The 10658-nt window shown below is 48.6% G+C and overlaps 2 protein-coding genes across 2 annotated transcripts; both read left to right on the forward strand.

Annotated features, from left to right (window-relative positions):
- On the forward strand, nt 1145–3162 carry LOC109728667. Its single transcript, XM_020259138.1, has 3 exons — nt 1145–1233; nt 1299–2958; nt 3106–3162. Exons 1-3 carry the CDS (start codon nt 1145–1147, stop codon nt 3160–3162), a joined length of 1806 nt encoding a protein of 601 aa, XP_020114727.1.
- On the forward strand, nt 8157–9755 carry LOC109728782 (protein DETOXIFICATION 49-like). The gene has a single exon (XM_020259309.1). The coding sequence runs from the start codon at nt 8196–8198 to the stop codon at nt 9657–9659; it is 1464 nt and encodes a 487-aa protein (XP_020114898.1). The 5' UTR covers nt 8157–8195; the 3' UTR covers nt 9660–9755.

Genomic DNA, 10658 nt, shown 5'->3' on the forward strand with positions numbered 1-10658 from the left:
GAGGGCTCGTTATGATAGGCTAGTAGGTGAGTTATGTGGCTAGGTTCATTGTATCTATAGGCCTATAAATAGTGGGGTTTGGCTAAGGCCAAAACGCACAAGAGGGAGTGTGTATGTATGTTGTAATCTCTTTTTCTAAGTAGTGGAGTACTTAGCGTTTTGAGTGAACCTCTGCCTCTCTCTCTCGTTTCTTCCCTTTACATACTTAGTCGTTGGACGCGAAGGCCCGGGCTAGTAATAGGGACAAAAGTTTGTCCATCTTTGCAAAGAAAGGTGGGCACCGCACGGGCTTTGCGAACAAGAACGCTAAGTCCGTGACAGTTGGTATCAGAGCCGGTTCAAGCAAGGAACCATGTCGTCATTCGATGTGGGAGTTGTCGACGTTGGGGGTGACCCTCCAAAGCAACCCTCCAAGCGGATTAAGAGCAGAGACACGCGAATCACGAGAGAATCTGCTTCCTTGGAGGACCGCTTTACGCTGTTGAAGGACATAATATCAAAAATGGGTGATAGGTACACCGAAATGGCTTATATCTTTAACTCTTTTAACGAAGATGTCTGCAACATGGAGGAAAGCGTCGCTACTACCATGGCGACCTTTGGAAGCGAACTCGAAAAGCTCCAGGGCAACACGACTTGTCGTGACGAGGTGCGAAAGAACCTGATCGAGGAGCTTGTTGCTCTAGTCGACGAGGTCGAGGACCTCAAGACAAGAGTGACGATCCTTGAAAAAGCGGTGGCGCGTGGGCATGAACCCCAAAGAGAGTCCGCTTCAGTACGTGTCCCTGAGCCTCAAAATTTCAGAGGTACCCGCGACGAAAAGGAGATCGACAATTTTCTATGGCACATGGAGCATTACTTCAAGGCGTTGTGGCTGGACGACGAGGAGGAGAAAGTCCAGGCTGCGTCCATATACCTTGCTGACGACGCGATGCAGTGGTGGCGTCGGCGGCGTTTTGCAGAGGTCGAGAAGGGCTAATGCAACCTGAAGACGTGGGAGGACTTTATGCGCGAGCTCAAGGCGCAGTTCTAACCTAAGCACATCGAGTATCTTGCGAGGAAGCAACTACGACGGCTCAAACACAACGGGACACTCAAAAAGTATGTCAAGGAATACTCCAAGTTGATGCTATCCATCACCAACATGGCGGAGGAAGATCGCGTATTCTTCTTCCTCGACGGGCTCCAACCTTGGGAGAAAAAGGACCTTGTGGGGCGCGCGACGTCAAGGACGTAGCCTCCGCAATTGCCTTGGAGGAAAAACTGTCTGAGTACGAGCGGGCAGATTCAACTCGCAGCAAGGCGCCCAAAGCGAGCAAGGCTAAAGGTGGAGGAGACCGTCGCGCCCAGAATGAGTGCAGGGGCCGCGAGAGGGGTCTTGTGTCGCCGCAGAAGAAATTAACGTGCTACGTCTGTGGCAAGAACCATTGGGCGAGGGACTGCCGAAAGAAGAAGCAGGTGAATGCAATCCAGACCAAGCAGGGCGAGGGCAATGCAGAACCGACGAAGATAGGCGCGCTCAGGCTTGTCAACGCAGTTCAGGGGCTGGCAAGCAGTAGCAAGCCCCACAACAAGGAGCTTTCACACATCGATGTGACCCTTAACGGCAGGACCACACGAGCATTGGTGGACACGGGAGCCACTCACAACTTTGTTGCCGAGATGGAGGCCAAACAGATAGGCCTTCCCCTTGAGAAGGATGCTGGCAGGATCAAGGCCGTCAACTCTGAGGCACAACCTGTTGCGGGCGTGGCCAATGGCGTGGCCATTGCGATGGGACCTTGGAGAGGCAACGCAAACTTCACCGCTGCACCCATCGACGACTTCCAAGTCATACTAAGTATGGACTTCTTGGCTTCGTGGAAGGCGGTTCCGATGCCACACCTTGGAGCCTTAAGCATCATAGATGAGGCGGCCTCCTGCATGCTCCTAGCGAGCCAGGAGAAAACGGTAAGCACCCAGACCCTCTCTGCATTGCAGTTGCAAAAAGGTGTGAACCGTGGCGAGATGACTTACCTTGCGGCTATCCGGGAGGCGAGCGACGAGGGCCTCGAGGAGGAGGGCCTTCCTGCGGAGATTGAGCTTGTCTTGGTAGATTTCTTGGATGTACTTCCACCTAGGCGGGAGGTGAATCACGACATCGAGCTTGAGCCAGGAGCCAAACCGCCAGCAAAAGCACCATATAGAATGGCCCCGCTAAAGCTCGAGGAGCTGCAAAAGCAGTTGAAGGAGCTTCACGATACGGGCTTCATTCGACCGTCGAAAGCATCTTACGGAGCACCAATTTTGTTCCAGCAGAAGAGCGACGGAAGCCTACGGCTTTTTATTGATTACAGAGCGCTCAACAAGCTAATGGTAAAAAACAAGTACCCTATTCCTTTAGTTGCAGATCTCTTCGACCAGTTGGAAAAAGCAAAGTACTTCACTAAACTCGACCTTTGCTCTGGGTACTATCAAGTGCAGATTGTGGAAGGAGACGAGGAGAAGACCACATGCACGATGAGGTACGGGGCCTATGAGTTCCTTGTCATGCCGTTCGGCTTAACGAACGCACTAGCGACCTTCTGCACACTCATGAACAAGCTGTTCCATCCCTATCTCGATCGCTTTGTGGTGGTGTACCTCGATGACATCGTGGTATACAGCAACACCTTGCAGGAGCACATCGAGCACTTGCGAACTGTTTTCCAAGTGCTGTGGGAGAACCAGCTGTTCGTCAAGAAGGAGAAGTGCACATTCTCAAAGGAAGAGGTGCACTTCCTTGGCCACTGGATAGGCCAGGGCTTGATTCGCACGAACCAACGAAAGGTCCAAGCCATCTGCAAATGGGAGACCCCAACGACGGTTTTCGAGTTGCGATCTTTCCTTAGGCTCGTCAACTACTACCGCCGCTTCATTGCGGGCTACTCTGCAAGAGCAGCCCCGTTGACGGATCTGCTGAAGAAAAACCACTCGTGGGTTTGAACACCTCAATGCGCCGAGGCATTCGATGACCTAAAGAGAGCGGTGACGAAGGATCCAGTGTTGCGACTACCCGACTGCAATCGCACCTTTGAGGTATATATTGATGCCTCTGACTTTGCCATTGGCGGTGTCCTCGTGCAGGATGGGCACCCCATCGCCTATGAGAGTCGCAAGCTCAACGACACCGAGCGGCGTTAGTACGTTACACCGTCCAGGAGAAGGAAATGACCGTTGTGGTGCATTGTTTGCGAACCTGACGGCACTAGTTGCTTAGGAGCAAGTTTGTCGTGCGCACCGATAATGTTGCCACGAGCTACTTCCAATCGCAAAAGAAGCTGTCACCTAAGCAGGCGAGGTGGCAACACTTCTTGGCGGAGTTCGACATGGAGATGCAATACAAGCCTGGGAAAGAAAACCGCGTGGCTATTGCCGCAAGGCTGAACTTGCAGCATGTGGCAGCTTCACGGCACGCTCTGCGATCGACTTCGTTAAGGAACCAACAACGACCATATCGCTCAAAATCTAGTGCAGTTTGTCAAGGAGGGCAAAACGCGAAGGTTTTGGCTGAGCGACGGGCTGCTCCTCACCAAGGGGCGACAGATGTACGTGCCCAAGTGGGGCAACCTTCGCCGCGAGCTCATCAAGGAGTGCCATGACTCCAAGTGGGCGGGCCACCCAGGTCAGAAGCTGACCTTGGCATTGCTCGAGGCTGCCTACTTTTGGCCGCGGATGCACGAAGACGTGGAGGCCTACGTGCGAACCTGCTTGGTGTGTCAACAAGACAAAGTTGAGCACCAGCAACCTGGCGGACTCCTCGAGCCTTTACCTGTGCTTAGCTGTCGGTGGGAGAGCCTCTCTATGGACTTCATCGCCGCCTTGCCAAAGGTGGGGGAGCTTGGGTCCATTCTGGTGGTGGTTGATCGTTTTTCCAAGTACGGGACCTTCATTGTTGCGCCGACCGATTGCACGGTTGAAGAAACAGCACGCCTTTTCGTCAGCCACATCGTCAAGCTTTGGGGGATCACCGCGAGCATCGTAAGCGACCACGACCCCAGGTTCACTGGCAAGTTTTGGACCGAGGTGTTCAAAATCTTAGGGTCGGAGTTGCTCTTCTCTACCATTTTTCATCTGCAGACGGATGGGCAAACTGAGCGGGTGAACGCTCTGTTGGAGGAGTACTTGCGGCACTGTGAGTACCGACTAGAAGGATTGGGTGCATCACCTTGATGTCGCCTAATTTTCCTACAACTTGCGATGCAGCGAATCTACAGGCTATAGCCCATTCGAGTTGGCGATCGGGCGGCAACCACTTGTCCCTCATACAGCTGCTGCGGGAGAGCAGCTCCGCAGCCCAGTTGCTCTTCAGTTTACCACTAAGTTGTAGGAAAAAGGTAAAATTGCAAGGGCGAACTTGGAGAAAGCAGCGTTGGAGAGAAAAAGTGGGCTGATCAAGAGGGAACTTGGAAAAAGCAGCGCGGCGGAGAAGAAGTGGGCTCATGAAAAGCCGCAGCCTCGGGAGTTTGCCGAGGGCAACCGTGTGATGGTCAAGCTTCAGCCGTAGCAGTCCAAAGCCTTGCGGAAGGTGCATAAGGGACTGCTGCGCAAGTACGAAGGCCCATTTACCGTCGTCAAGCGTGTGGGCAAGGGGGCCTACAAGCTGCAGCTCCCTGCGAACCTCAAGATCCACCCTGTTTTTCAGGTCGGCAGGTTGAAGCTGTACCACGAAGACGCGGAGGATCCGAACCGCGGTGTGTCGCAGCGAGCACCTGCGACCATGGTAGACACTCAACTCATTCGGCGACGTGGAGTTCCGCCGAATCCTGAGTACTTGGTGAAGTGGAAGAACGGCGAGGCTAGTTGGGAGAAAGCGGATACACTTTCGCAGTACCAAGCGCTCATCAACGAGTTCCAGAAGCAGCGCGCGACAAGGATGCCTGCGCATTAGGTGGAGGAGGGTGTCAGGGACTTAGAAATATTCTATGGCGGCCCAGTTGCTGGCCCAACTCTACTAGCGAAAACGGATTGAATCGGGTTGTCAAGAAGATCCAAACCCAACCCATGTGGGAAACTCAAGGGTTGCAAAACTGTCATGAGTTATGGTGTGACTCTTGGACTTTTGGCTACTATGAGGGCTCATTATGAGTAGGCTAGTGGGTGAGTTATGTGGCTAGGTTCATTGTATCCATAGGCCTATAAATAGTGGGGTTTGGCTAAGGCCAAAACGCACAAGAGGGAGTGTGTATGTATGTTGTAATCTCCTTTTCTAAGTAGTGGAGTACTTTGCTTTTTGAGTGAACCTCTGCCTCTCTCTCTCGTTTCTTCCCTTTGCATACGTAGTCGTAGGACGCGAGGTCTGGGCTAGCAATAAGGACAAAGGCTTGTCCATCTCTGCGAAGAAAGGTGGGCGCCGCATGGGCTTTGCGAACAAAAACACTAAGTCCGTGACAACAGGCACACATAGGTACCAAATAGTGTTGTGCTTGCTAGAAGTGCAGGTAGTCGAAGAGCCAACTTGTTGCCTCGAAGAAGTCAAAAGAGCAGTAGCATCCGAGGAAGTAGCCGGCCGGCCTAGAGGGGTGGCTAAAGTAGGGAAGCATCATCGGCTGCGGCGGCAACAGTAGTGACAATTGCATTTTACAGCCCCTGCGCGCACGAGAGATAGAAAGAAAAAAGAGAGAAAAAGACTCAGCTGGGGCCTAGCCGGCTAAAGGGGTGTCGCCGGAGTTGGAGGAGGTCGACAGCGGCACAAGTGGAGGTAGAGAGAGAGAGAGACTCAGCTAGGGCCTAGCCGGTTGGAGGGGTGTTGTCGGAGTTGGAGGAGGTTGACGGCGGTGCAACTGGAGGCCGAGAGAGAGAGAGAGAGAGAGAGAGAGAGAGAGAGAGATCTTCAATCAGCGGCTCACTGGCTAGGGGTGGCCGATCGGAGTGCAACAGTGTCGGTGAAGCATGGGAAAGGTGGTGGTGGTGGCTGTAGGAGTGTGAGGGGAGAGAGAAGAGGAGAAGAAAAAAAAAAAACAAACCTTAACTTAGTTTTCCATGTGTTGCAATAATTGCATAAAAACTCCCACATTACAACATCTTGTCCCTTATAGTCCTCTCTCAGTCCTCTTCACATAGAAGTTCTTTGTTTTTAAGAATTCACACTTTTCATTCACCCTTCTAGTTCACGGTTTTTTATTCAGAACTTATCCACATGTGTATTTTCACATGAGTTTCTCTTACTGTGAAATATCGTGATTTGACATATAAAATATCGTTCTTTTTTAATAAAATGTCATATTATCGGTTTCTCTCTAAACCATTTTTATCTTTAAAATATCATTTTATCGAGAAAAAATTGCACGAAAGTTTATCTTATGATTTATAGCACTGTCATACCTCAAAAGCCGTAATTTTATTTCATTAAAATTATCCATTTGCATAATAGTATCCCATCATTACGAAATTATTATAAACAAAACTCCAGATTCTACAATATATTTTTTATTTATTATTTCTGTTTAGTTTACGTATATCTATTTGTTCAAATTATTTTTCAATATTATTTATTTATTTATTTACTGAAAGTATACTATATGGATCATAGTTAGTTAATTTGAGAATTATTGAAAATTTGAATAAAACAGTCGTATATGATTTATTCCCAAAAAATTGGAATAATATAGATTTATTATTCGCGAATAATTCGCTTATGTCAAACTATTCGGCCAAAAAACGCACCAATTTTTTGGATAAAATTTCTTTCCGAATTATGACCAAATTATTACCGAATTATTCGTGAATTATTAAAAAATTTCATGAACTTTCGAAATACGTGGATCATGAAAAGGCTGAAGATGGTGACGTCAATAAAATTTGCTATTGCTTTTCTTACTAAATCTACTTTATTTTGTAGCTCTTTTTTTTATATTTTTAAGAATTTATAACTATATATGCTAGTAGTATAAAATTAGAGAGAAAAGCTTAGTTTAATAGCGAAATTTTTTATCCTAAATTATTAATTGTTGAGCGTATAATATTCGTACAAATCGCGTATCCGAATAATTAACGAATCTATTTTTTAAATCATATTTTTTAATAAATTTAAAAATTAAAATACGAATTTTATTCTAGTTATATCGCACTGAATTTTTGATGAATCTGAATTAAAGAACTACAGTATAGTTCGGATAAGTTTGCTGGTATACGAAGAAGCATGACCGATTGGAACTGAACTAACGTACTAACTTATATCATATAATATCGGTTAGCAGTGTTACTGCTTCCATACCAGGGGAGAGATTCTGAAAGCTACGTAAGCTCTGGCCAATGCTATATATCACGGCTTCTTGGGACCACACTAGCTAGTAAGGACATGGCCAAGCTCCTATCCAATAAAGTTTCTTGAAAAGAATGCATGTCAGCTCACTCAATCCCTTCTCCTCTCTCTCTTCCTCTCTCTTCCTCTCTTCTCTCTCTCTCTCTCCTCTCTCTCTGCTCGCTATATATATAGTATATAGGCTATATATACACTCTCTCTCTCTCTCTCTTCTCTCTCTTCTCTACTATGAGGTAATGGTAGTATTATAGTAGTAGTACTAGGTTAGAGTATATATATATAATTGAGCTAAATACACTCAAAAGCACCATGGGGGTGGGTGCTTTTGAGTTTTAGCTATTGGATGAAAAAATGTGGGAGGTTGATGATGATGGTGATAGGATAGAATAGTATTTTGATTCAAAGGCTATTAGTAATCAAAAGTAAATTATTGCTAAAAATTTAAGGTTAAACCCTATGACGGTGAGTACTTATAAAAGATATTCTAGCTCAATTTTCATATGAGTATAGTAATGATATATAGTATCATATTATATTTATAAGGGTAGTACTGGGTAGTATTAGTGATACTAGCTTGATATATATATCTCTGCACCCGGATCCTCTCGATGACCTCAACTTCTCAAACTGGCTACAGGTCATGACATGGAGTATGTACATGTACGTCGACACTGCTCATTTCTTAGCTCTTAACGCTCCAAAAAGTCTCCTCTCTCTCTCTCTCTCTCTCTCTCTCTCTCTCCCTCTCTAAAGAACTCAACGCGCGGCCATGTGCAACACTGAAGAATGCAACCACCACCAGCAGAAGAGCCTCCTCACCACCCCGCTGATCAAGAAATTCTCAGGCGGGGCAGATGAGCCGGCGGTGGCTGCCTTGGCGGAGGCGCGGTCGATCCTGGGCCTGGCATTCCCGATGGCGGCGACGGGGCTCCTGCTCTACCTTCGCTCCATGGTGTCCATGCTCTTCCTCGGCCGGCTCGGCCGCCTCCCCCTCGCGGGCGGCGCCCTCGCCATCGGCTTCGCCAACATCACCGGCTACTCCGTCCTCTCCGGCCTCGCCATGGAGCCCGTCTGCGGCCAGGCTTTCGGCGCCCGCCGCCACGCCCTCCTCCGCAGCGCCCTCCGCCGCACCGTCCTCCTGCTCCTCCTCGCCTCCGTCCCCATCGCCGCCTTGTGGCTCGCCATGCACCGCACCCTCCTCCTCTTCCGCCAGGACCCCGACATCACCGCCGCCGCGCATTCCTACATCCTCGCCTCCCTCCCCGACCTCCTCCTCCAGTCCTTCCTCCACCCCATCCGCATATATCTCCGCACGCAGTCCATCACCCTCCCCCTCACCGCCGCCGCCGCCGCCGTGCTCCTCCTCCACCTCCCCGTCAACTACCTCCTCGTCAGCGTCCTCGGCCTCGGCATCCGCGGCGTCGCCGTTGCCTCCGTCGTCGCCAACTCCAACCTTCTAATCTTCCTCCTCCTCTACGTATACTTCTCCGGCATCTTCCGCCGCACCGACGACGACGGCAGCGGCGACGACGAAACCAAAGCGGCGGAGAGATTCGGAGAGTGGAGATCGCTGCTCAATTTGGCAATCCCGAGCTGCATTTCGGTGTGCCTGGAGTGGTGGTGGTACGAGATCATGATCCTCCTCTGCGGCCTCCTCCTCGACCCCAAGTCCGCGGTGGCGTCGATGGGGATACTGATCCAGACCACGTCGCTGGTGTACATATTTCCCTCCTCGCTTAGCTTCGGTGTGTCGACGCGCGTCAGCAACGAGCTCGGCGCCGACCGCCCGGAGCGCGCGCGCCGGGCGGCCGAAGTCGGGCTGTCCTGCGGGGCCGCAATTGGCGTCGCAGCACTCGGCTTTACGCTGGCGGTGCGGAAAGTATGGGGGAGGATGTTCACGGAGGACGCCGCGATTTTGGAGCTGACGACAGCGGCGCTGCTGATGGTGGGGATGGCGGAACTGGGGAACTGCCCGCAGACGGCGGGGTGCGGGGTGCTGCGGGGAAGCGCGAGGCCGCGGGCAGCTGCGAACGTCAACATGGGGGCGTTCTACGGGGTCGGGATGCCGGTGGCCATTGGGCTGGCCTTCTGGGGCGGGCTAGACTTCCGGGGGATGTGGTTCGGGATGCTGGCGGCCCAGGCGGCCTGCGCGGCAATGATGCTGGCTGCCGTCAGGAGGACGGACTGGACAATGCAGGCTGAGCGGGCACAGCGGCTGACGGGCGGCGGCAATGGTGGCGCCGTCAATATGATCAACAGCGACAGCGACGGCGACGGCAACGGCGCCGTGTGTGACAAGGATAGAACAGTAAGATCGGCAACGGAGGAGGGAGATGAGAAAACCAACGTGGATGTTGTTCTTGTCGTTAATTGTTGAAGATTGATTTACCTGGGGGTACTTGTTGAAGCTAGATTGATTTAATTGGGGTGGACTAACTTGTGATACTCTTTTTTCTTTTTTCTTTTTTCTTTTACTTTTAATTTTTCTTTTCTTTTTTTATTTGATTTTGTATTGTCATTTTTTTTTGGCGTTTTTATTGGACGCCATTTTATTTGTCTTCTTCTCTATTTATTTAAGATTTTTATTTTTATAATTATTCTTTTGAATTCATCAAAAAGAAACGGGGGAAACAACACTGTTGGGTGCTTTTTCACCGCTCTTTCAAAAAAAAAAAATTCTACACTATCACACTTACATCACGTTATCAATAATAAACGAATCACATTACTTCTTTTCAAATAAAAGTATAATAAAAATATTTTTTTACAATCATGATGGGACATATATTACTAAAAGAAAATATTTGATTGATTTGTTACGCCACGTCACCAATATATCTGTTGCATTCTAAAATTTTTCCTCAAAAAGAGGTGATGATCAGTTGGTCCCAATTTTAATAACAATAATAATAATAATAAGGACAAACTCCAATTCGGCTCACGCAGTTTAATATTGCATGTTTATTTTTGTCATATTATATTTTAGAATATTATATTTAATTAACTACCATATGATTTATATTAGCATGTTCCAATTCTTGATTATGTGGTTCCAAAAGTTACTTAACTATTATATAATTTTATTTTTATTTTATTTTAAGGATACATTGTTAAACAAAATACTCTTTTATAGTCTTCAAAAAAATTACATATAAATTTTTTTTTGTGAAACAAAACTGAGATCACAAAATAGTTAAGTATAATTTTTTCAACGGCAAAAATCTATACTGATCTATGAATCCGCAATATCTTGCTACGTGACGTTACCTCCTTCTCCCAAAACCGCTCCCTCCTTATCTCCCAAAACTGTTCCCTTCTCATCTCCCAATCCCCAAGACCCCTCATCTTCCTCATCTTCCAACCCCCGAGACCCCTC

Source organism: Ananas comosus, linkage group 24 (genome assembly GCF_001540865.1).
Source record: "Ananas comosus cultivar F153 linkage group 24, ASM154086v1, whole genome shotgun sequence".
NCBI classification, from domain to species: domain Eukaryota; kingdom Viridiplantae; phylum Streptophyta; class Magnoliopsida; order Poales; family Bromeliaceae; genus Ananas; species Ananas comosus.

Excerpts from the sequence above, each read along its gene's own strand:
- LOC109728667 (XM_020259138.1), top strand. The coding sequence starts at position 1,145 with ATGGCGGAGGAAGATCGCGTATTCTTCTTCCTCGACGGGCTCCAACCT. Across the intron at positions 1,234-1,298 it reads GGGCGCGCGACGTCAAGGAC|CAAGGCGCCCAAAGCGAGCA; the intron begins GTAGCCTCCGCA and ends TTCAACTCGCAG. Across the intron at positions 2,959-3,105 it reads TGAAGAAAAACCACTCGTGG|GATGGGCACCCCATCGCCTA; the intron begins GTTTGAACACCT and ends GTCCTCGTGCAG.
- LOC109728782 (XM_020259309.1), top strand. The coding sequence starts at position 8,196 with ATGGCGGCGACGGGGCTCCTGCTCTACCTTCGCTCCATGGTGTCCATG.